At 34.5% G+C, this 23,904-nt stretch overlaps 1 protein-coding gene across 4 annotated transcripts in view; it reads right to left on the bottom strand.

The window, feature by feature from the left end:
* The window catches only part of LOC126879757 (serine protease inhibitor 42Dd-like), a 53,895-nt gene that overhangs the window by 18,497 nt on the left and 11,494 nt on the right, over nucleotides 1-23,904 (bottom strand). For 2 of the 4 annotated variants that reach the window (XM_050643003.1, XM_050643000.1), the window contains exons 2-3: nucleotides 9,762-10,011; nucleotides 184-490 (exon numbers count right to left, since the gene is read on the bottom strand). In XM_050643003.1, the coding sequence (XP_050498960.1) occupies nucleotides 184-490; nucleotides 9,762-10,008 (554 nt within the window). In that variant the 5' untranslated portion in view covers nucleotides 10,009-10,011. Of the gene's footprint in view, nucleotides 1-183; nucleotides 491-9,761; nucleotides 10,012-17,138; nucleotides 17,420-23,904 lie in introns of those variants that run through there. The other 2 variants (XM_050643002.1, XM_050643001.1) reach the window with 2 other exon arrangements.

Raw genomic sequence — 23,904 nt, 5'->3', positions numbered from 1 at the left:
AACAATTACACAAACCTAAAGAAAGCACTTGGTGCAAATTGTTCTTTCACCAATTTTTTAAATTACTTAAAGGCTATTAATTTTGTAAATGCCTACCTAGTATTAAATAGTGTAAATTTGTTCTAGCTAATAACCTTCGGGTTGATTCGAATTTGTAAACAAAACAAAAAAAAAGATACTTACCGAGTCGTGTCTTTTGAAAAATCCAATGGGGTAATATCCGTATCGTACATTTTATTGAGGCTACTAGTAAATACAGTTCTTAAATCAATATCTGAGTTGTAAAACATTGCATTTGCCACATTTAAGACAAATTCTTCACCTGGCTTTCTTTGTCTCAGATTTTTTATTAAAATCGCTAATTGCAAGTGGAAAGTAGCGTAAGGTAGGATTTGACTTTCGTTTCTTTCTTTACTAAAATGGGTTACGTTAAATGAAGCTAAAGAAGGAGGTAGACCAAGGAGTTCGTGAAGTTCTTCTCTAAATTCACCTACAAAATAAAAAAAAATTAAAATACAGAAAAACCAAACCTATTTTATGTGTGATGTATGTAATGTCCACCATTCTTTTGGGATTTTTGTTCCATTAATGCAATTTTGGAAAATTGATATAGGTATTCATATAGTTTTATTGAGCCCTATTTTATTAATTCTGTGCCCTGATATTTTTATTAATTTCCCCTTCTACTTGTTTTGTTTCTATTCGTATATTAGAGGTTACCCTGGAAGTGACATTCATAGCAATCACCATTCGGTTATAATGAATTTTAGATTAAAAAGATTTCTGAAAGCTAAAAGAGAAAAAGTAACAGACAAAATAGACTGAAATAGTAACTGAAAAACCCCGGAAGGAAGAAAAAAAGATATAGGTATCAAAGTTGAGGAAGAAATAGAAACGATAGGGAACTTGGTACAGGCAGACGTTGAAGTAACATGGACTGATCTAAAAACGAAAATAACGAAAAGACAAGAAGATATCGGCTTCACGAGAACAACAGAAAACAAGAATGGATAACGCAATAGATCATGACCCTCATGAACGAAGACAAAAACATAAAACAAACTAAATAAAACACAAACAAATCAATAAAAACATTGGAAAATGTGATACCTTCAATGCCAATAAAAAAGTGAAAGAAATGACAGGTTGACACGACTTAACGACATAACGACTTAATTATAGGTACAGCAGAAAAACTGGAAATGAAATAATACATTCAGACACTTTTTGACGATGATAGACCTTGTGCTCTAACATTCATAGATTATCAAATAAATTAAAACGGTCCAGAAATAACCAAAAAAGAAGTTATTCACGCAGTAAAAGCTCAGCAAACGAAAAAGCCAAATTAATTGCAGACAACGAAAGTATAAGCCTAGGCTTGATAACAATATACGACCCACGTAAAATACCATCAGACTGGCTAAAATCAACATTCGTAACATTAGCAAAACAAAACAACCCAATTCTTCACAATGCGATGAGTATCGAATATTAAGCGTGATGTTTCACTTTCATAAAACTCTCTTCTTTACAACCAGATAATCCATACACTATACACGAATTTACAAAAAGTGTGAATTCAGGTCAGTGACAATTCAAATTTCAAAACAGATTGGGAACACGAGAAGCTCTTTTTACCTTAAATGTGTTAACGATGCAGAGACATAAATGTAGATGTATAATATTTACAAGAATAAAAGCCGCTAAACGCAGTAAAAATGAGTGGCGCATTTGATTATATGGCTACCTCGCACCACTTGCCTCGCACCATTTGCTTCGCACCATTTGCCACGCACCATTTGCCTTGCACCATTTGCTTCGCACCATTTGCCACGCGCCATTTGCCTTGCACCATTTGCTTCGCACCATTTGCCACGCACCATTTGCCTTGCACCACTTGCCTCGCACCATTTGCCTTGCACCATTTGCCACGCACCATTTGCCTTGGACCACTTGCCTCGCACCATTTGCCTTGCACCACTTGCCTCGCAGCATTTGCCTTGCACCATTTGCCTCGCACCATTTGCCTTGCACCATTTGCTTCGCACCATTTGCCACGCACCATTTGCCTTGCACCACTTGCCTCGCAGCACTTGCCTCGCACCATTTGCCTCGCACCATTTGCCTCGCACCATTTGTTTCGCACCATTTGCCTTGCACCATTTGCCACGCGCCATTTGCCTTGCACCATTTGCTTTGCACCATTTGCCACGCACCATTTGCCTTGCACCACTTGCCTCGCACCACTTGCCTTGCACCATTTGCCTCGCACCATTTGCTTCGCACCATTTGCAACGCACCATTTGCCTTGGACCCTTTGCCTCGCACCATTTGCCTTGCACCATTTGCCTTGCACCATTTGCCACGCACCATTTGCCTTGGACCACTTGCCTCGCACCATTTGCTTTGCACCACTTGCCTCGCACCATTTGCCTTGCACCATTTGCCTCGCACCATTTGCTTCGCACCATTTGCCACGCAACATTTGCCACGCACCATTTGCCTTGCACCACTTGCCTCGCGCCATTTGCCTTGCACCATTTGCTTTGCATCATTTGCCACGCACCATTTGCCTTGCACCACTTGCCTTGCACTATCTGCCTTGCACCATTTGCCTCGCACCATTTGCTTCGCACCAATTGCCACGCACCATTTGCCTTGCACCACTTGCCTCGCACCATTTGCTTCGCACCATTTGCCACGCACCATTTGCCTTGCACCACTTGCCTCGCACCATTTGCTTTGCACCACTTGCCTCGCACCATTTGCCTTGCACCATTTGCCTCGCACCATTTGCTTCGCACCATTTGCCACGCACCATTTGCAACGCACCATTTGCCACGCACCATTTGCCTTGCACCACTTGCCTCGCGCCATTTGCCTTGCACCATTTGCTTTGCATCATTTGCCACGCACCATTTGTCTTGCACCACTTGCCTTGCTCTATCTGCCTTGCACCATTTGCCTCGCACCATTTGCTTCGCACCAATTGCCACGCACCATTTGCCTTGCACCACTTGCCTCGCACCATTTGCCTTGCACCATTTGCCTCGCACCATTTGCTTCGCACCATTTGCCACGCACCATTTGCCACGCACCATTTGCCTCGCACCATTTGCCTTGCACCATTTGCCTCGCATCATTTGCCACGCACCATTTGCCTTGCACCGCTTGCCTCGCTCCATTTGCAACGCACCATTTGCCTTGCACCATTTGCCTTGCACCATTTGCTTCGCACCATTTGCCTCGCATCATTTGCTTCGCACCATTTGCCACGCACCATTTGCCTTGCACCATTTGCCTCGCACCATTTGCTTCGCATCATTTGCCACGCACCATTTGCCACGCACCATTTGCCTTGCACCGCTTGCCCTCGCACCATTTGCCTTGCACCATTTGCCTCGCACCATTTGTAACGCACCATTTGCCTTGCACCGCTTGCCTCGCACCATTTGCCTTGCACCATTTGTCTCGCACCATTTGCCTTGCACCATTTGCCTCGCACCATTTGCTTCGCACCGTTTGCCAGGCACCATTTGCCTTGCACCACTTGCCTCGCACCATTTGCTTCGCACCCTTTGCCACGCACCCTTTGCCACGCACCATTTGCCTTGCACCATTTGCCTTGCACCACTTGCCTCGCACCATTTGCCTTGCACCATTTGCCTCGCACCATTTGCCTTGCACCATTTGCCACGCACCATTTGCCACGCACCATTTGCCTTGCACCACTTGCCTCGCAGCATTTGCCTTGCACCATTTGCCTCGCACCATTTGCCTTGCACCATTTGCTTCGCACCATTTGCCACGCACCATTTGCCTTGCACCACTTGCCTCGCAGCACTTGCCTCGCACCATTTGCCTCGCACCATTTGCCTCGCACCATTTGTTTCGCACCATTTGCCTTGCACCATTTGCCCCGCACCATTTGCCTCGCACCATTTGCCTCGCACCATTTTCTTCGCACCATTTGCCACGCACCATTTGCCTTGAACAATTTGCCTCGCACCATTTGCCTCGCATTATTTGCCTCGCACCATTTTTATAATATTATAAACTCACTTTAAATTTCTATAAAATATACTTTGGATGAATACATAAGACAAGTCATGTAAGACTTTATTTCAATCAGAGAAATAGAGACTTTTCATTGTGACGTTAGGTATGTAAAGTGACTAATTGTGCGAATTAAGTGAGAAAAAACTATTATTTAGTAGATAGCAAAATGTATAGCTTTTATGTACATAAATATTTTATGGGTCCGCGGTCCCAGACACAGATTTAGTAGTAGGATTTAAATTTTCAGCCCAGAAACATTTTAGGACCAATTAATTATTTTTGGCCCAGAAACAGATTGAGTATTAGGATTAATTATTTTTGGTCCAGAAACAGTAGGATTAATTATTTTTGGCACAGACACAGATTTAGTATTAGGATTAATTAAATTTTTGTTCCAGAAACAGATTTAGTAGTAGTATTTAAATTTTTAGCCCAGAAACATTAGGATTAATTATTTTTGGCCCAGAAACAGATTTAATATTAGGATTAATTATTTTTGCCCAGAAACAGATTTAGTATTAGGATTTAAATTTTTCTGTAGGTTTAGGAGATTTTCATATTTTCAATACTTGCAAAGTGTACTCTTTTTGAACAAAAAATAGTTGGTCACCTTAATCTAGCAGGTATTGATTCTATAGGCCTCAAATAAAAGTTTAAACTTGTTCATTAAAAAAAAAACTATGCTATTCATTTATATCATATACAGCGTGTCTACTTAAGTTGGAAACATATGGGAAACTTTTTTGTTATTGATTTTATGAAAAAAAGTTATTCTTTATAAAAAGTTCTGCACGCTCTTAAACCTAAGATTCAATCACCAGATATCAAATTTTGTCAATATTATACGAGGTATGTCAAAAAATATAAACTTCGTTCAAGAGTAAAGTGCCTTTATTTCTCTCAATATCGAAAATTATTATTATGAAAAGTTGTTTTGAAATAAAAACTAAGATCAAATATGCAATCACATGCTTCTAATTGGAAAAAAATATTTTCCAAATTTTTCTCAAATTTATTGATACTAACTTCGTTTTTATTTATTACACATACGATAACTCTTTTATTATTACTTTTACGAAAAAAAGGTATTCTTTATAAAAAGCTCTGTATGTCCTAAGACCGAAGATGTAACCATCAGATATCACATTTTATTAATTTTATACGAGGTATGTCAAAAAATATGAATTTCACTCAAGAGTAAAGTACCTTTATTTTTTACAATATTGAAAAGCGTTATTAAAAAAGTTGTTTCGAATTAAAAACTATGTTTCAATATGCAATTACATCCTTCTAATTGAAATATTGTGAAATATAAAGGTACTATAATCTTGAGAGAATTTCATATTTTTTGACACACCTCGTATAAAATTAATAAAAGTTGATATATCATGGTTGTGTCTTAGGTTTTAGACCATGCAAAGCTTTTTATGAAGAATAACTTTTTTTCGTAAAATGAATAATAAACGAGTTATCATATTTGTAATATTTAACAACGATGTTGGGTATCCATAAATTTGAGAAAAAATTTTTATTTCAATTAGAAGCATGTAATTGCATATTTGATCTTAGTTTTTAATTCCAAACAACTTTTTATCATAAGAATTTTCGATATTGAGAGAAATAAAGGTACTTTACCCTTGACCGAAATTCATATTTTTTGACATAACTCGTATAATATTGAGAAAACTTGATATCTGATTATTGAATATTAGGTTTTGGGACATGCAGAACTTTTTATAAAGAATAACTTTTTTTCGTAAAATTAATAATAAAAAAGTTTCCCATATGTTTCCAACTTAAGTAGACACGCTGTATATGTAGGGTAATTAAAAATTCGAATTTTCCCAGATATGAGATATACACCGTTGGATACGTCTAGAGACCTTCTACAAACGCTTAGTTATTGGCGCAATTCGTAGGTTGAAATTTTGAGTAATTGTCGAAAAACCAAAATTTTCAAAGTTTAATTTTTTAGTTTTTCGGCTATGGTGAGCAGTGTATATGTCTCAGCTTGATAGCTTAGGCACCGTTTGAAGGCTTAACTCTCAACACTATTAATTTGGTGTATTTGCGGTTCTCCTGTCTCTTCTTGAACCTAAGATATATACGCCCAAAAAATATGCTATTGCGTATCTACCTAGCCCTCTAGCTGGCTTACGGGTAGTCAGAAGTCAAAAATTACACCGATTCTGAATCGGCCCTCACACCCTCTTGAAACACAGAAAAAAAATTCAGATCGGTGTAACTTTTCCACACACATACAAACATACATACAAACATATCCACAAACATTTTCCCCTTTTTAAATAAAAATTGAGTCATACTTCTGAGCTCGGTAACTTTTGAATGGTATAACCGATTTTCAAAATTAGACATCCGTTGGAAAGGTAATGATCAGTACTATCAGAAGCCGTAAACGTCGGACTTAAATTTTTGAAATTTTTGGGAGTTTTGGAGACGAGAACGACAAACAGACCCTAAATGGGAAGGGCAGTGAAATCCACACCCTTGGACCAAAATGGAGAGTTGACATATGGATGGGTAAGTTTTTTCCTAGAATTTAAGATGGGATTTGGTCCAATTTTCAATTCAGTCAGATATATAATAATATATAGTGTCGCTTGTAGGTGTAATGTTGTTGGAGTTGTGCGCCACTGACGAGACCTGCCGTTCTCTGGTAATATGCATGCTTTATTAATTATCGAAAAGCATTTGACTGCGTTAATAATAAAAAAATGATCGAAATTATGAGAACAACTGAAATTGACGTAGACTTGCTGATTATCTCGGAACTATATTGACACCAAACGGTAGAGCTTCACGATACGATACAATATCGATACTTTTTAAGTATTGAGTATTGTATTGGTTATGCCAATGAAGTATCGTATCGTGTATTGATATCGGCAATACTTTCTTACAAAGATATCGTATTGATATTGATTTCGATACGATATCGATACAATACTCGATAAAATATCGACATAAAAAGAATTAAATTAACAAAAAAACAATTCTTTATTCATTTTTCACTGTCTTCATTAAAAAAATCTCTACAAAAAAATATACAAGAAATAGGAGAAATTACATTGTAACCTCACAAAAAATGTAATCCTAAAGATCTCTTCATCCGTTTGTTCACACAAATGAGTTCTTTGATACTTTTATATTTTAATTATCCTTTTATTTGTTAAAACCAGGGCTGCTTCAGAAATAAGCCACTCGACTGGTACGGACGTCATTTGGACACATACCCCATTTGAAAATATCTCTAGCTAACCAAGATAAAACGGGAAAACACTACTGTATCATTTCCATCATAATAAAATATTTGTGTCTGGTCCAGGTCTTGGAGATTGCAAGTAATTTTCAATTTCCTTTTCAAAAACATCAATATTATCTTATGATTTTATCATCCTCCCCTTTTATCATCTGATGAGTTATTGGCTTCATCTTCCTTCTCTCTCGCACTAATGGAGAGCATACGCGCTTGTGCGTCTTATAACTCATACAATATTTTAACTGTATAATAGGCCTTATGCAGCACTCGCGTATTGTTTTATTTTTTCTCTATATCGATATTCTCAATAATATCGGATAGTGAAAATCGTATCGACATTAAGATTGCTAAGGTATGTATTGTATCGGTATCTTATTGATTTTCGATACGATATCAATACAATATCGATATTTTTATTGAATATCGTGAAGCTCTACCAAACGGCAACAGTAATTGAAATAGAGCACACAACATCCGAAGATATTCAAATCTAACAAAGAGTCGACATGGTTACGCCTTATCAACGCCATTATTTAATCTGCATTAGACGGCCCAAGATGGAGTTAAAGTTAACGTAACCAAATTCCACTAATAACATTGCATTACTGTTGCGAATAATTAAAAGTAAAAAGTTTATTTTTCCGGATATGAAATACTTAACTTGAATAGGTACTTTTGTTATTAACGAATAACTATTCCAATCATTTTTAAAGATTAGACAAGCAGACCATTTTTTGCTACCTTTCACAGAGAACTGAGCAACAGAAAAACATGACTGTCTTTTTAATAAAGTCTTAATATGGAATCAACAAAGAAAATTAATTTAACACATTTTATATTATCTATTACACGTATAGCGCTTATCTAGAAGGTACCAAGCGCCAAATTGCCATTTCTGACTTAATTACATCAATTGCCTGATAATATTAAAATTTCTTTATCTAAAAAGTTCCAAACACCAACTAAACGTCAGAGACCTCTTTTGGCAAAGGTTACCGAGTTATAGCCTTTACTACCAGCTAATCGGTGGGCTGAAAAGTTCGTAGGCTGACACATAGATGGCGCTACTGGTATAGGGCTTTTCATCGATTGTCATTTGTTTCGAGCTTCTGTCATGTGTCACATAATATTAATATATCTACGCCATACGTCTTTGGTTTGTATCATTGTTATACACCAATAACGTATGACGTAGATATATTAATATTATGTGACACATGACAGAAGCTCGAAACAAATGACTGTGAATGAAAAGCCCTATTAAATCCATATGATTTTTAGTCAGCATTTAGCATAGTCAGAACTATTAGTTTATGATATATAGCATTTTGAGTGAAGCAACTTATGTTAGTTTAAAAAAATGGATAAAAAGGAATTTTGTACCTTAATAATTGATAGCTTTTTGACGAAAAAAATACTGTTGAAGCCAAAGCTTGGCTTGATAAACAATATTCGGACTCTGCACCAGGAAAATCAAGCGTTGAGAAATGGTTTGCTAAGTTTAAACGAAACGAGATAAGCACCGAGGATGATGCATGCAGCGGACGCCCCAAAGAGGCTGTTACCGATGAAAACATCAAAAAAGTCCACAAAATAATGTTTGATGACCCTAAAGTGAAGTTATTTGAGAAAACTGAGACTGTAAAGATATGAAAGGAATGTGTTGGGTATATTGTGCATGAATATTTGGGTATGCGAAAGCTCTGTGCAAAGTGGGTGCCGCGAGAGCTCACAGGCGCTCAAAACGAACAACGAATTGGTGTTTCTGAGAAGAATTTGAAGCTATTCAATCGTAATGAAACCGAATTTTAGCATCGATATATTACAACGGATGAAACATGGCTCCATCATTTCACACCAGAGTCCAATCGACAGTCTGCCGGGTCCACTGCACGTGATGAACCGACTCCAAAGCGTGGAAAGAAGCAATAGTCGGCTGACAAGGTTATGGCGTCAGTATTTTGGGATGATCATGATATAATATTTATCGACTACCTTGAAAAGAAAAAACCCATTAACAGCGACTATTCCATTGCAATATTGGGGCGCTTGAAGGACGAAATCGCTTAAAAATGGCCCCATTTGAAGAAAAATAAAGTGCTGATTCATCACGACAACGCACCGTGTAATAAATTAATGAAAATGATGGCAAAATTTCATGAATTGACTACTACCTGTTAGATGATCTCAACAGAATGCTCCCTGGAAAGAAATTTAGCACCAATGAAGAGTTAATCGCCGAAACTGAGGCTTATTTTGAGGCTAAAGACAAATTTATTATAAAAATGGTATCGTTGTGTCACCCTCGAAGGTAACTTTATTGAAAAATAAAATCAAATTTTATAAAAAAAAATTTTTTCTATGTTAGCCTACAAACTTTTCAGCCCGCCTGTTACATTATAAATATGTAGTCACTTACCATCGGCTCCTATCATTAACTGTCCAATGATGGCTGCAGTGCTGAGAGGTGAAACAACTAAATTTTGTTCTGTTGACATATTTAGAATATCTTGAAGCCTAAAGCCCATAGTAAAGATGGCTTCTAAGGCTTGTCCATACATTTTTTGGTTTGTTGGGGAAATAATGCCTTTAAATCCGTCATCGCTAGCCAAACTGCTGTGATAGTTTAGTGTGCATAATAAGACAAGGGCTGCTAAGATCTTCATTTTCTAAAATAAAAACTTTTGTTGAATATTTTCATCTATTAAAGACATTAAAACAAATATGTAGTACTTATACTAATTTATGAGTTAACGTTTAGTACAATTTATTTATGGAGGAGTATCATCATTCATCATGTCGCAAGCATCTATTGCCGTTCTGGTTCACCAGAGGCCGATCAGACATATTATGTTTGGACAAACGAAAATTTATTGAAAACGTTCATCTTCACAACAAACCAATAATAGATTAAAGTTTATCGTTTTTAACAAAATATTGATATGGCTTGGTTTCTACACCGAGAGAACAATTTCCTTTCTCCTAAAACACCGATTTCTTTGAGCAATATTTCTTAAAAGTTAACATATCCTATTAACTTAAACATACCGGTTCACATATAAAGAAACGAGTTTTTTTAAACACAACTCAATAATTTCTTACAGATAATTTCTTCAATACTAAGAAATGCATTAATGGTTACATTTAATTTTCTTATCCTAAAGTTTTTATTTCTTAAATTGAAAACTACAAATATTTTGCAGTATAAGAAATATAATGTTAAGTTAATCCATATTTATATTTGTGAACAAGAAATTTTCTTGCAATCAAATAAATATTTTAAACCACAAGAAATAATTCTTCAGAAATACCCTGTGTAGTAACTGTGGTTATAAAATAAAAACTTTGTCATTAATGCCGAAATGTTACTTGCAAAGAGATTTTCTTCCACAAAAGAATTGCGCAGATTAACTATTTATGATTTAGTCGTAAGTGTTTGTCAAGATGGCGTGATATGTTCATGTTCATATAGATGGATTTTTGATTTATTGGTGTTCTTTAAAAATTAACGGATATTTTGAAGGTACGTACATATATTGGTATTAAATAAAAGTAAATTGAGTAATTTAAGATGTAATAATAATATTGTTGCGTATCCGAATGGTTAAAAAAGAAACATAATAGTATCTTTATATGCTATTTAGGTATAATGATGGACGACTCTGAAATAAAGCAGCTTATTATTATAACTGGGAAATATGCCACAATTTAAAACTGGGACAGAATGATATAATATATATAGCTTCAGAACAATATTAAGAAAGGAGTTATTAACCAACTGCGGGGCCTTCCAGAAATGGTAGAATTTCATACATGTAAGTACCTTTTTAAAAATGTGTATACTTATGTATCAACTATAATAGGTTTCTTGAATGTATCGTCTTCTATAAAAAATATACAATACAAGGCTATATCAAACATGGCGGGTGCAACGCTGAGGATGTTTTCTGTTAATTTATTTGAGATAAAGAAATCAGTTAGTCTAAAAGAAATATATGTTTATGGTTAAGAAATGTTATTGCCGAAAACCGTGAATTAGTTAATATGTATTAAATGACTTAGATGTAAACTAATAATACTTTCCCGTAATAAAATTTCTTAATGATTAGGTATGCTGTCTCTTTTAGATTATACAAATTAAGAAAATTACGTATTATTATGTCTGCTTCAATGTTTTACATTGGTTGTATTTTCTCTCTTGTTTTAGCTAAACAATGTTTATTGTGTGACTTAATATTATACAGATAAATAATTAATATTTTATTAACAAAAAGAAAAAAATAAACAAAGATGTGTAGGTTAAATAATGCCATGTTTGAACTAAATATTATTGATTATTAGTATTAATAGTTCTTATGTGGGGCCGTGTATTTGTTTTTTTTTGTATTTCCTAAATTTGTCAAAATAAATATCTATATCTTTATAAAAAAAAATTATTAAAGTAAGTTTACTCTTTCTACATAACGATTTTGTTTTAGTGAATTGCTGATATACAAAGTACTATTAACAAAAGAAGGAAAATTTGAGGAAGTTGGATTTGCCACTCCATCCTTTTATTGTTGTGTAGAAGCCAGTGGTTTAAGAGTGGAGAAAATAATATTTGTATGTAATAATAACGTTTTATATCTTGTTTTATTAATAAAAAATGATTTTACCTTAACACAATGATTTATTTCGCCGTATGTAATGTCACTTTATTTTCAAGAAATATTAACTTAACTCTAAATATACGTTTATCTCTGCGAAATATATTTCTTAACATTAAATACATTAATAATTATTAATAGTAAAATAATAATATTCCTTACTAAGAAATATTATTGCTCAGAAAGAATAGTTTTGTAATTTGTAGAAAATATATTTTTATGACTAATAAAATTAATTAACATCAAGTGTAATTTCTTTCTGATAAATGGGTTTGAAGTTTGCCAGAAAGTGATAGTTCAATCATGTTTAAGATATATTTCTTTGGCTATAGTAGAATTTATTTGAAATATTTTAGAAAATTATATCTTATATACAAAGATATATTTCTTAGGTAATATGCCAAGTCGATCTTTCTTAAATATTAATAAAGTTTCTTTATGTCAAGAATTTTTTCTCTCGGTGTATAAACTTTTAATTGCAGTGTTCCCTAGAGATTGCCCCAAAAGAACTGTGAAGTTTCCTAAAGGAATTATGATCAGGGGTGCATGTCATCAGCAGGTCTAGAAAGATATAAGTTGGTGAAACTCACAACTAAGGAAGCAGTATCAAGAAATTTTAAATTTTTTTTCTAAGTGCACACGATTTTTACACGGACTTTATATTAAAGCAGGACGATGCTGCATGCCATAGGGCTAAAACAGCTAAAACATGGTTTGGAGACAATAACATTAAAGCCCTCTCATGGCCTTCGAACAGTCCAGAGCTTAATGTTATTGAGACATTGTTTCATAATATTAAACATAAATTGCGTAATGATCCCCAGAGAACCGTAGTAGCATATCTCGCAAAAATGGAAAAAAATCAATAGTAAGTACATAGTTCGTACATAAGATATTGACAAATCAAGCGGAATTGTTGAAGGTCAAGGACCATTCTGCTGTAGCAAGAATAATGTGAGAAATAAAATACAAATGGCTACAAAATAGTCACAACAACAAATGGGTAGATAATAATAAAAAACCCTTATAAACAAAAAATCATCAACGTTTCCCGCAAGGCATATTTTAACCAGTCTAACGGATCCTTAAGGTACGTATCCATACAAGGGCGAACCCCGCTCCCTGTATCAGCTCCACATAGTGGATGCTTTAGTGATCGCCGCTCGGCGCTCACCCTCTTCGATTCAACCGGTTTGCGGTTTATATGTAGGGGAGCGCATGCCGTATCCATTTGAGCTGCTACACGGAGTGGGGTTCATCCTTGTATGGATACGTATCTTTACAGATAAAAGTCGAAGGTGATGGGTGAATTGGTGATTAGACACCGTCAACTGGGGAAAAACCTCTACAACATGAGAAAAAACATTAACAATGTTCTTTGTGAAAATGAAATGCAAAGGTGCTAATATGCCACCAAAACACGTATTTAGCAGCCAAGATTAACCTTCTCATAAGAAAGTTTCTGGTTTGTGTCAAGAGCGCAAAACTTTTTGGTGGAGTTTAATGAGACTATAGCGTTTAGTAGAAAGGTTTGACACCCAAGTACTAGATGCAATCATTGTCTTGCATGATAGCATGATTTAGGAAGAAGAAACATAAAATTAACTTTATTTATTGTAAAATGTAGAAAATACACAATCCAGATCAGTTTTATATGCGTTAAATTTAATTCAGTTGCCTAGACTAAAAAACTTCTTTTCATTCAAACATATCGATTTCTTTCATTAATACAATATCCCTAAAACCCAAATAATAAAATATTAATTTAAATTTTCAAAATAAAAACAAAATATATGTACTCCCATTTGTTAAAAATATTACTAAACATATTGCCTTGCCCAAGTAAAACGAGTCACTTACTAAGTATTATTACATTATTGATCAATGATCACAAACTAAAGATTATACTACCTACACATTTTATTTATAACATACACTCATCGACAAAATATGGAATATTTTAATTGGATATGTTAATAGGACAATCGAGTAATGGAAAAATGTTTCGTTCAGATGAGACCAAAACTCAGTTATGGAAAATAAAAGCGAAATACGACGAAACTTTGTCTACAGAAGGCTGGCGGTGGCGGCATAATGCTGTGGAGCGGTATTGCTTTTGAAGGCCATACCGAACTGTGGAGGTAATTGGACGAAGAACAGCTGACATGTAGGTACATTGAAAACATTTTGGAAAATCATGGTTTGCTATTTGCCGACCGCATTGGATTGATAACACACGACTTCATGTCGCTAGGTAAATGCTTACCTTGAGGGTCAATTTCAAAGATTATAGGTATTGATTACCATATAGACCATATCAAATTTAAATCCGATCTAGCATTTGTATGGCACTTTAAAACGTTGTATTCGAAAAAAGCCCTGTTCCCATGACACTGGTAGAGTTAAGATTTGTAGCACATGAAATTTTACTTCACATGATAATTTCAGAATTTTCCATAGTTTTGTGCATGATTATACATACAGTCGGAAAAATGAAAGAATACCCATGAACGAACATATAAAACACGCTGTATTTTCCTGTCACCGTGTCACAAAGAAAATTGTCCAGCGCAAGTACATGTAATAATAATTATTACATGTACTTGCGCTGGCCACTTTTTTGTGTGACACGGTGACAGGAAAATACAGCGTGTTTTATATGTTCGTTCATGGGTATTCTTTCATTTTTCCGACTGTATTATACATACCTAATATTTTAAAATTACCGGGAAACACACCGCTGCACGCCGCTGTATTGAAAAACTCTTTAGAAAATAGGCCTGGATCACGCGTACTAAAAACAGTTTATTAATAGCAAGCTGAAAATTTGTTAATAGCTTAATGGTGTCTAAATAGTCGGACAAACTTTGATGTACAGGAACACTGGAACAAGGAAGTTCCACAAGTTTTAATTGTGGAACAGGTTACAGGTTTAGAACGTCAGACTACGAAAACGTTCCATGTATTTTGTCGGACAGAACTTCCAATTAATTTGTTACCCTTTCGTTAGATTCTCATGCAAAAATCAGACTGCTGTTTACCACTAATATAATTCCTGTTATTTGACATATTCTACGTGTCGGACTTATTAAAATGCCCAACACATTTTTCGGACAAACAAATATATTATATAATATTATAAACAAATATATTATATAATATTTTTTCATATATTATATAAAGTGTGCTATCGAATAAACTTTAAAACAACCCTCTAGTTTTCTCAATCATAAACTTGTCAGAATGACACGTTCCACAATTAAAACTTCCCTTGCTCCAGTGTTCCCATATATCAAAGGTTGTCCGACTGGACACCGTTAAGCTATGCTTCGTTTTTAAACCAGAAGGAGTAAACTAAAAAGGCAGATTCACACCCAAGAAAGTCACTAGAAAAGTCACCAAATACATCTTGTTTGGTTGATATGTTGGCCTTCGATGATAATTCATAAATATTATACACTAATATATCGCTAAAGAGTTCTAAAACAACTGTTTTTTATATAAAAACAGACTAAAAATTAAAGGAGTAACGCAGAAAACAGATTGCCAATAGTGTCAAAATTTCATAAGAGTGGAGTAAACTTGCATGCGGTTGGACCAATTACAAACAATCATTACAGTGTTGGAAATTTGAATTACTCCCCCTGGTTTAAAAACAGATTATAGTAACAAATTTTCAGCTTGCTATTAATCAACTTTTTTTTGGATTATTTTTTGATGATTTTAACTTCCAATCGTATAGTAAGATATTTGATCACGTGTTTAACTCTATCCAATTAGATTAAAATTATACTGATTATTTCATTCATAGGAGATTCTGACCAATAGAAAGCTACAGAAATCTAAATTAAATCGATTATTTTTTGATGATTTTAACTTCCAATCGTATAGTAAGATATTTGATCACGTGTTTAATTCTGTCCAATCAGATTAAAATTATACTGAGAATTATCTACTGTAGAAAATTACCGATAGAATTTTTTTATGTAGATTGTTTCTGTTTAATGGCAACCAGTTTCCTAGTTTTGACAACTGTCACATTTAAGAAAATATCCATAATATACGTATTAAAAAATAATCTTACGAATATCACACGACAGTAAGAATAAATAAGAAAATAATGCTTCATTTTTACTCAAATTTGTTGCCACTGGGCAAAAGTCACTCGAGCCCTGCGGGCTCTCGTGTCTATTGCCAGACAACAAATTTTCGAAAAACTGTCGCAATATTTTCAATTTATTCTCACTCTCTTGTGATATTATATCCGATAATTTTTGATAATTTCCCGTCGTCAAGTATATTACGTCAGATGCACTTCGTTGCTACGAAAAAATACATTCAGTGACATTAATGACAATTAATGTTTTAAAAATTATAAAAGTGATGACTTTCAACCGTCAAATTAATATTTATAACAACTGTTAATTTAGTTGTACTAATTTGTACTTACATAAATAAATTACAATGAAATTTTGGTTTTGAACAGTTTTATTCATGAAATAATCGCAACAAATTGCACTCGATCTCTAAAAGTAATATAGAATTTTTGCCCTCGTGACACTTTAGACATAATTTCACTCGCCTTCGGCTCGTGAAATTAAAACTGTCAGAGTGTCACTCGGGAAAAATTCAATAATTTTAGAGCTCTTGTGCAATTACTACTGAGAATTATCTACTGTAGAAAATTACCGATATAATTTTTTTAAGTAGATTGTTTCTGTTTAATGGCAACCAGTTTCCTAGTTTTGACAACTGTCACATTTAAGAAAATATCCATAATATACGTATTAAAAAATAATCTTACGAATATCACACGACAGTAAGAATAAATAAGAAAATAATGCTTCATTTTTACTCAAATTTGTTGTCACTGGGCAAAAGCCACTCGAGTCCTGCAGGCTCTCGTGTCTATTGCCAGACAACAAATTTTCGAAAAACTGTCGCAATATTTTCAATTTATTCTCACTCTCTTGTGATATTATACCCGAATATTAAACTTTCTATTATAACTAGTAGGAGGTACCAAAGTAGTAGACCTACCTATTAGTAGAAATAAGCAAAAACACACAAGCATGCAACATTTTCTAAAACAATACCTACTGTCCAAGATACAAAGGAAAAAAAATGTATCTACTAAAGTACCTACGTACACGAGATTTTGTCTTGAAAACCAATAAAAGGAGCACTTAGCACTTTTCTTGTCACTTACCTACTTGTCATTCGGTTGAGAACTATTATATAGAAAAGAAATTTTTGGTGTTGATTAATGGGTATTTTTGTAAATTACTAAATTCTTATAATGATTTTATGTCGCCAGTGGCTAATGCGTAAGATCAACTTTTGTTTTTATGACCTTGAACTCCGATAACGTGCACTATTACTATATCAGTATGGACTATGATACACTTCGCTGTCATATAAAATATCGTTTGGGTATACAGTGAGTAATCAAATTATTGAGGCACCTGGTAAAATTTAACAATTACTAATGCATGATGCATACCATTAACTTTTTAACAAGAAAATAGACTTTACGAGTATTAGTAATTATCAAAAAACACATTAAGTCGGACACATTATGCGAAATGAATAATATGCCCCCCTATAAGTCATCCTACCAGGGAAACTATTTGGAAAGCGAGGTTCAGGATGAAGAAGAACATCCTGGTTAAAGAACCTTCCGCGCTGCTGTAGATAAGATGAAGATTGTCATGGTGATCGCCAACATTCGTCACGGATAGGCACATTAAGAAGAAGAAGAAGGTATACAAAGAAAAACTTATTGAAAAGTTCTTCTTCTTCTTCTTCTTCTTTTTGTATAGACATGACTCTGTCTGTTTTTTCAATGTGCCTCTAGTAAGTTGTCGTTCCATCGTTTTCGTGGTCTTCCCACTGATCGTCTTCCTATTGGGGAGCCGTCTCTCGCTCTCCTGACTACCCTATTTGTTGTCATTCAGCTTATGTGGTCATTCCATTCTATTCTTCTGTTTCTTACCCAGTTATTAATGCTATCCACCTTGCATCTCCGTCGTATATTTGTACTTCGAGCTCTGTCCCATAGAGTCTTACCATCGATTTTTCGAAGGGTTTTCATCTTCGCTGTTTCGAGCAATCTTTTTGTCCTCTCTGTGTCGGGTCGTGTTTCTGCCGCGTATGTCATTATTGGTCTGATGACTGTTTTGTAAATTCTGCCTTTCATTTCTTTTCCGATATTTTTATTTCTCCATATTGTGTCATTCAGGCAACCTGCGGCTCTATTTGCTCTATTCACTTGATCTTCCACTTCTGTTTCGAGCCTTCCGTAGCTAGATAGTGTGATGCCTAGATATTTAAACTCCATCACTTGTTCTATTATCTGACCTTCAAGCTCCAATTTACATCTTATTGGATATGCTGTTATAACCATGCATTTTGTCTTTTTTGAGGAAATTAACATGTTAAATTTTCTGGCGATTATGTTGAATTGGTGCAGCATACGTTGTAAATCATCTTCACTTTGAGAGATTAGTATTGCATCGTCCGCATAGCAGATTATTTTAAGTTGTTTTTCTCCCATTTGGTATCCTTTTTTAGTTCTTTTTTTATTATTTCGTCCATGATCAGGTTGAACAATAAAGGACTCAAGGAATCCCCCTGTCTTATCCCATTGCCGGCTTCAATTGGGTCAGTTAGTTCATCTTCCAATTTTACTTTTTATGGAAAAGTTGAAACTAGTAAATGGTAGAATGAATCTTGGATGAACATTTCACCAATTATATCTGTCAGTAAATAAAAAAATCTGTTATTTCTAATCCCGCCCTACAAATATGACTGATTGTTAAATCAACCATAAGACCAGCCATAAGAGAAAGATCATACATACATATCCTCATAAAAACAGCGAGCCTGTGGATTGTAAATAGAGGATCCGTTTGATATTGCACAGAAAATTTGAAGGCATAGGCTGAGTCTGGATGTTGGTTGTCATTAGGAGTCGACAAGACAAGAATTCTTGTCTTGATAACAACTTTTTGTCTTGTCTTGAGAAATATACAAGAAATTTAAAAAATCTTGTCTTGGCGTTTTCTTGACATCTTATATCTTGTCTTGACTCAAGAAATTTCAAGATCTTGAAATTCCTTGACTACCCGGTCTGTCGATTCCCCGGTCCGGTGATTTCCCGGCAAACTTTTTATTGCGTTGCGTGATTAAAAAATAGTATCTGTGTTAGAAGCTAGACCAAAGAAAATGAGAAAAACCATCATCCCAACGTTAGACTTAAGTCAGCTTAAAAGTGAACACCGACGACAAACAGTGCGCGAAGAAATCAACACCGACCTCAGTGTAGCAGAAAACCAAATCCGCAGAACAGACAACATAGATGAAAAACTGAAGTATATAAACACTATATTAAGAACTACGGGAAAGAAACACCTAACCAAATCTCCAAAGAAACATAAGGTGTGGATGACACCAGACATACTAGTACTAATGGATGAAAGACGCAAATTGAAGAATAATTCAGAAAAATACAGAGAGGTTGATAAGAACATAAAGCAAATAATAAAGAAGGCCAAAGAATCATGGATTAAAGAACAATGTGTAGAAATGGAAGACTATGAAAGAAAGTATGACACATTCAATATACATAAAAAAGTAAAAGAACTTACAGGAACCCAAAGAAGACATCAAATAAGTTTGCTTAAGGACAAAGACGGAAATATTATTGTAGACTTAACAGAAAAATTAATAGATGGAGTGAATACATAAGAGAATTGTTTGAGGACAACAGAAATAACATTGACAAGGTAAATGGTGAAACGGGACCTGAAATCCTAAAATGTGAAGTAGAAATGGCACTTAGAAATTCCAAAACTGGAAAGGCAAATGGACCCGATGAGGTTCCTACTGAATTACTAAAGCTCTTGAATGATGAATCAATAGGTATAATATTGCACTTATTTAACACAGTATACAATACTGGTATTATACCTCAAGAGTGGCTGCTGTCTACATTCGTTACACTGCCAAAGAAATCCAATGCAAAAGAATGTTCAGAACATCGAACAATATCTTTAATGAGCCATCTACTAAAGATATTTCTAAAAATCATCCACAACCGAGTTTATCAAAAGTTGGAGTCAGATATTAGTAATACACAGATGGGGTTCAGAAAAGGACTAGGTACTCGAGAAGCTCTCTTCGGTTTGAATGTTCTTACACAAAGATGCCTAGACGTTAATCAAGAAGTACATGCATGTTTTATCGATTTTGAAAAAGTGTTTGACAGAGTACGCCACGATAGGCTAAGAGACATTCTTGAAAGAAAAGACATAGATAATAAAGATCTGCGAATAATTCTCAACTTATATTGGAATCAGAAAGCTAACATCAAAATAGAAAACGAGATATCAAAAGCAATAGAAATACGTAGAGGAGTAAGACAGGGATGCATTTTGTCACCACTGCTATTTAATGTATATAGTGAAAGCATCTGTCAGGAAGCCCTTTTGCAAGCAAATGAAGGAATCGTAATCAATGGAGAGGTTGTAAATAATATTCGATACGCAGACGACACTGTACTAGTTGCAAGAACAGTAGAAGAATTACAAAGATTACTTACAAACATAAATATTGCTTGCAACAATTATGGCATAAACATTAATATCAAAAAAACCAAGTATATGGTCTTCAGTAAAATCATGACACAACCAACACATATTGGTATAAACGGTATTCAAATTGAAAAAGTATCAAGTTATAAATACTTGGGAACTTTAATAAACGAAACTGGAGACCAAAACAATGAAATAAAAAGACGTATCGAAATTGCCAGGGCCACACCTTCATAAAGATGAGAAAATTCTTCTGCAACAGAGATATAAGCATCCCTCTACGATTAAGAATGCTAAGTGGCTACGTATTTAACACGCTATTATACGGTGTAGAGGCCTGGACTCTCAAACAGAACAACATAAAAAATATTGAAAGTTTCGAGATGTGGTGCTACCGTCGAATGCTGAAGATAAGTTGGGTTGAAAGAATCACAAATCTTGAAGTAATACGAAGGATAGGAAGAGACCCAGAAATTTTATTAACGATAAAACGAAGAAAACTCGAGTATTTGGGTCACCTGATGAGAGGTCATAAATACGCATTACTTCAAAATATAATGCAAGGAAAAATAGAAGGAAAACGGAATCCAGGCCGTAGAAGAATGTCGTGGATGCGGAATTTGAGAGAGTGGTTTGGCTGCACCACTAATGAACTTTTTAGGTCAGCTGTAAACAAAGTCAGGGTAGCCTTGATGATTTCCAATATCCGATAGGAGTGGCACAAGAAGAAGAAGATTAAAAAATAAGCATTTTGTATTGTTCGCATATAATCTAAACTTAGCCGTCCAGGATATCATAACAGTTCTTGAACCAAATCGCCACAGTTTAGACATCGAAAAGGATTTGGAATATTTGGAGGATGAGATCGAAGTAGAAAATGATATAAATGATACTGCTTTAGATTTCAACTCTCCTGTAAGTAGAATTAAATACCTTGTCAAAAAAATTAAAAACTCAGAGCAAATACAACTTAAATTTAACAGTGCTTGCGAGGTCATACATTATGCCAAAATTAGATGTGCCTACAAGCTGTCATTTAACTTTCTAGATGCTAACATGAGGTCTAAGTGTAAAAAATGCTTTAACTATATTTTGCAATAACATCGAAAATTTAAATCATTGCAAGATATTAGATAAAGAATGGTTTCTGATCAGTAAATTTTGTCAGCATCTGAGAAGCTTCAATGATTGTCAACTTTCTTCAATGTGTTGGAGAAGACACACAAATGTCTACATGTCATTATCGAAAATTGCCAAGGATTTTCTCGGAACGCCAGCAACATCTGTACCTGTGGAAAGGCTATTTTCAAGTTGTTCTGAAGCTATTTTCTTGTGGCATTTTTGTAATTAACTATTTTTAGTGGGAAATAAGTGAAAATTTTACTAAAAAAATGATTTTATTATAAAATAAAACGTTAATAATACTTTTAACGTCGAAACGTTAATAAAATAATTTTTTTAGTAAAATTGTGGCTTTATTTTCCATTAAAGATAGTTAGCTATTTTCAAGAGCAGCTTTAACAATAACAAAGTCAAAAAATCGGCTAGACGTTGACTCCATAAGAACTGTTATCTGCCTTCTTATTCATGGCTTGTCAATGGCAGCTAATCTGGAAAGCTCAACGTAGGTGGCGCTTGTGTAGTTGGAGGTCACGTCAACTTACGTCAACTATTCAAATCAATCTTTTAATTTGAGTCTTTGAATTTAATTTGAGAAAATAAAATGCCTCAATGTTGTGCTGTGCCTTTGTGCTTATCAAGAATATCAGGATACAGGTTTCCCAAAGATATTCTGATGAGAAAACAGTGGATTGTAGCAACAAGAAGGGATAAATATCTACCGACAATAAATGCACGTATCTGCAATAAAAATTTTTTTTAAATAGATTACGTATTGCCCCTGGATTCGACTGTAAAAAATCGAATACTTCACTATAAAACTCAGATCAACATAAATATATGTATTTTGGTGTGAGCTATAGAAATAAAATATTAAGACTATGATTAATATAGCTTTCGATAAGGATATCGAAAGAAAATGGAAGAACTGAAACTTATTAATGAAAAGGCGCTTCAAGATATTAATCAATTTTGAAATGAATTAAAGATCTCCAACGAAAGAATACAAAAATTAGAAAGAGAGGGAAGAAGGAAAATATTGTGATTCAAGGACTGCAGATTGACATCGATGAACCAATCTTGCTAGGGAATGAGGTAGAAAAATTCATAGAAACCGAAATGCGAGTAAAAGTAAACGTTAATGAAGCAAGAAAGCTGGGAGACAAAATATATTTGGTAGAGATGGATAGCAAGACAGAAAAGACCAAAGTAATGCAAAATAAGATGAAACAACTGAGAGAAAGAATATATATAAATGATGATCGGACGAAGGACGGAAAGGGAAATAATGGCCAAAATAAGAAGAATTGCCAAGGAAGAGAAAATCAAAAGAAATAGCCCAAAAACAGGGTACCAAAGACTGAAATAAACAATGAATTATGGAAATGGAAGAAAGAAAAGGAGCAACTGGAAAGAATAGAGAAAGACATTGCAAAATACTAGAATTGAATGCAGTATTAGGAGACCCAACAGAGATGACCCGGCAAAGAAAACGGAAACGAGAATCGAAAAATAATAAACGAGATAATGGCAATAAAGAAGAACTAGTTAAAATAGCGACGTGGAATATAAGAGGATCATTCAAGGAAGGAAAACTGAAGCATCTAGTAAACGAAGCCAAAAAATATAAATTTGATCTTGTGGCAACAAGAGACTAAGCAACTGGGACAGGGCAGTTAGGAAATAGATGGCTATATAAACAGTGGAGGCTGTTAAAGGGCTTCCTTTTTTCAGTAACTCTCGCATTCCTTCTCTTCAATTCGTTTTTCAACGTACCTACAAACAGTCAAGATCCGTATTTTTTTGCCATAATTTATTATTTATTAAATCGTAAACAAAAACACCATATACAAACTTCACGAATTGTCAAAACGTTGACCCCCAACTACACTAGCGCCACCAAGCGGGAGCAACGGAGTACATAGCTGCCATTCCGAGACACGTTCTGGAGTTTTCATTATTAGTCTAGATATTTCAAGATTTCTTGTTTTCTTGACAAGAAATCTTGGTATTGACATAAAGTTTCTTGTCTTGTCTTGAAATCGAAAATTAATTCTTGTTTGATCTTATCTTGAAATCAAGACAAGATCTTGAAATTTTCAAGAACTTGGCGACCCCTAGTGTAAGTACTGATTCTCAAGATCTACTTTGCTATACTATGCAATATTTATTCGTTAAACATTTTACAATTTTTGTTTCCTTT

The sequence above is a fragment of the Diabrotica virgifera genome, chromosome 2 (assembly GCF_917563875.1).
Source record: "Diabrotica virgifera virgifera chromosome 2, PGI_DIABVI_V3a".
Taxonomy (NCBI): Eukaryota; Metazoa; Arthropoda; class Insecta; order Coleoptera; family Chrysomelidae; genus Diabrotica; species Diabrotica virgifera.
Note: the sequence above shows the minus strand (reverse complement) of the source record. Positions and strands in the feature narration are given on the sequence as shown.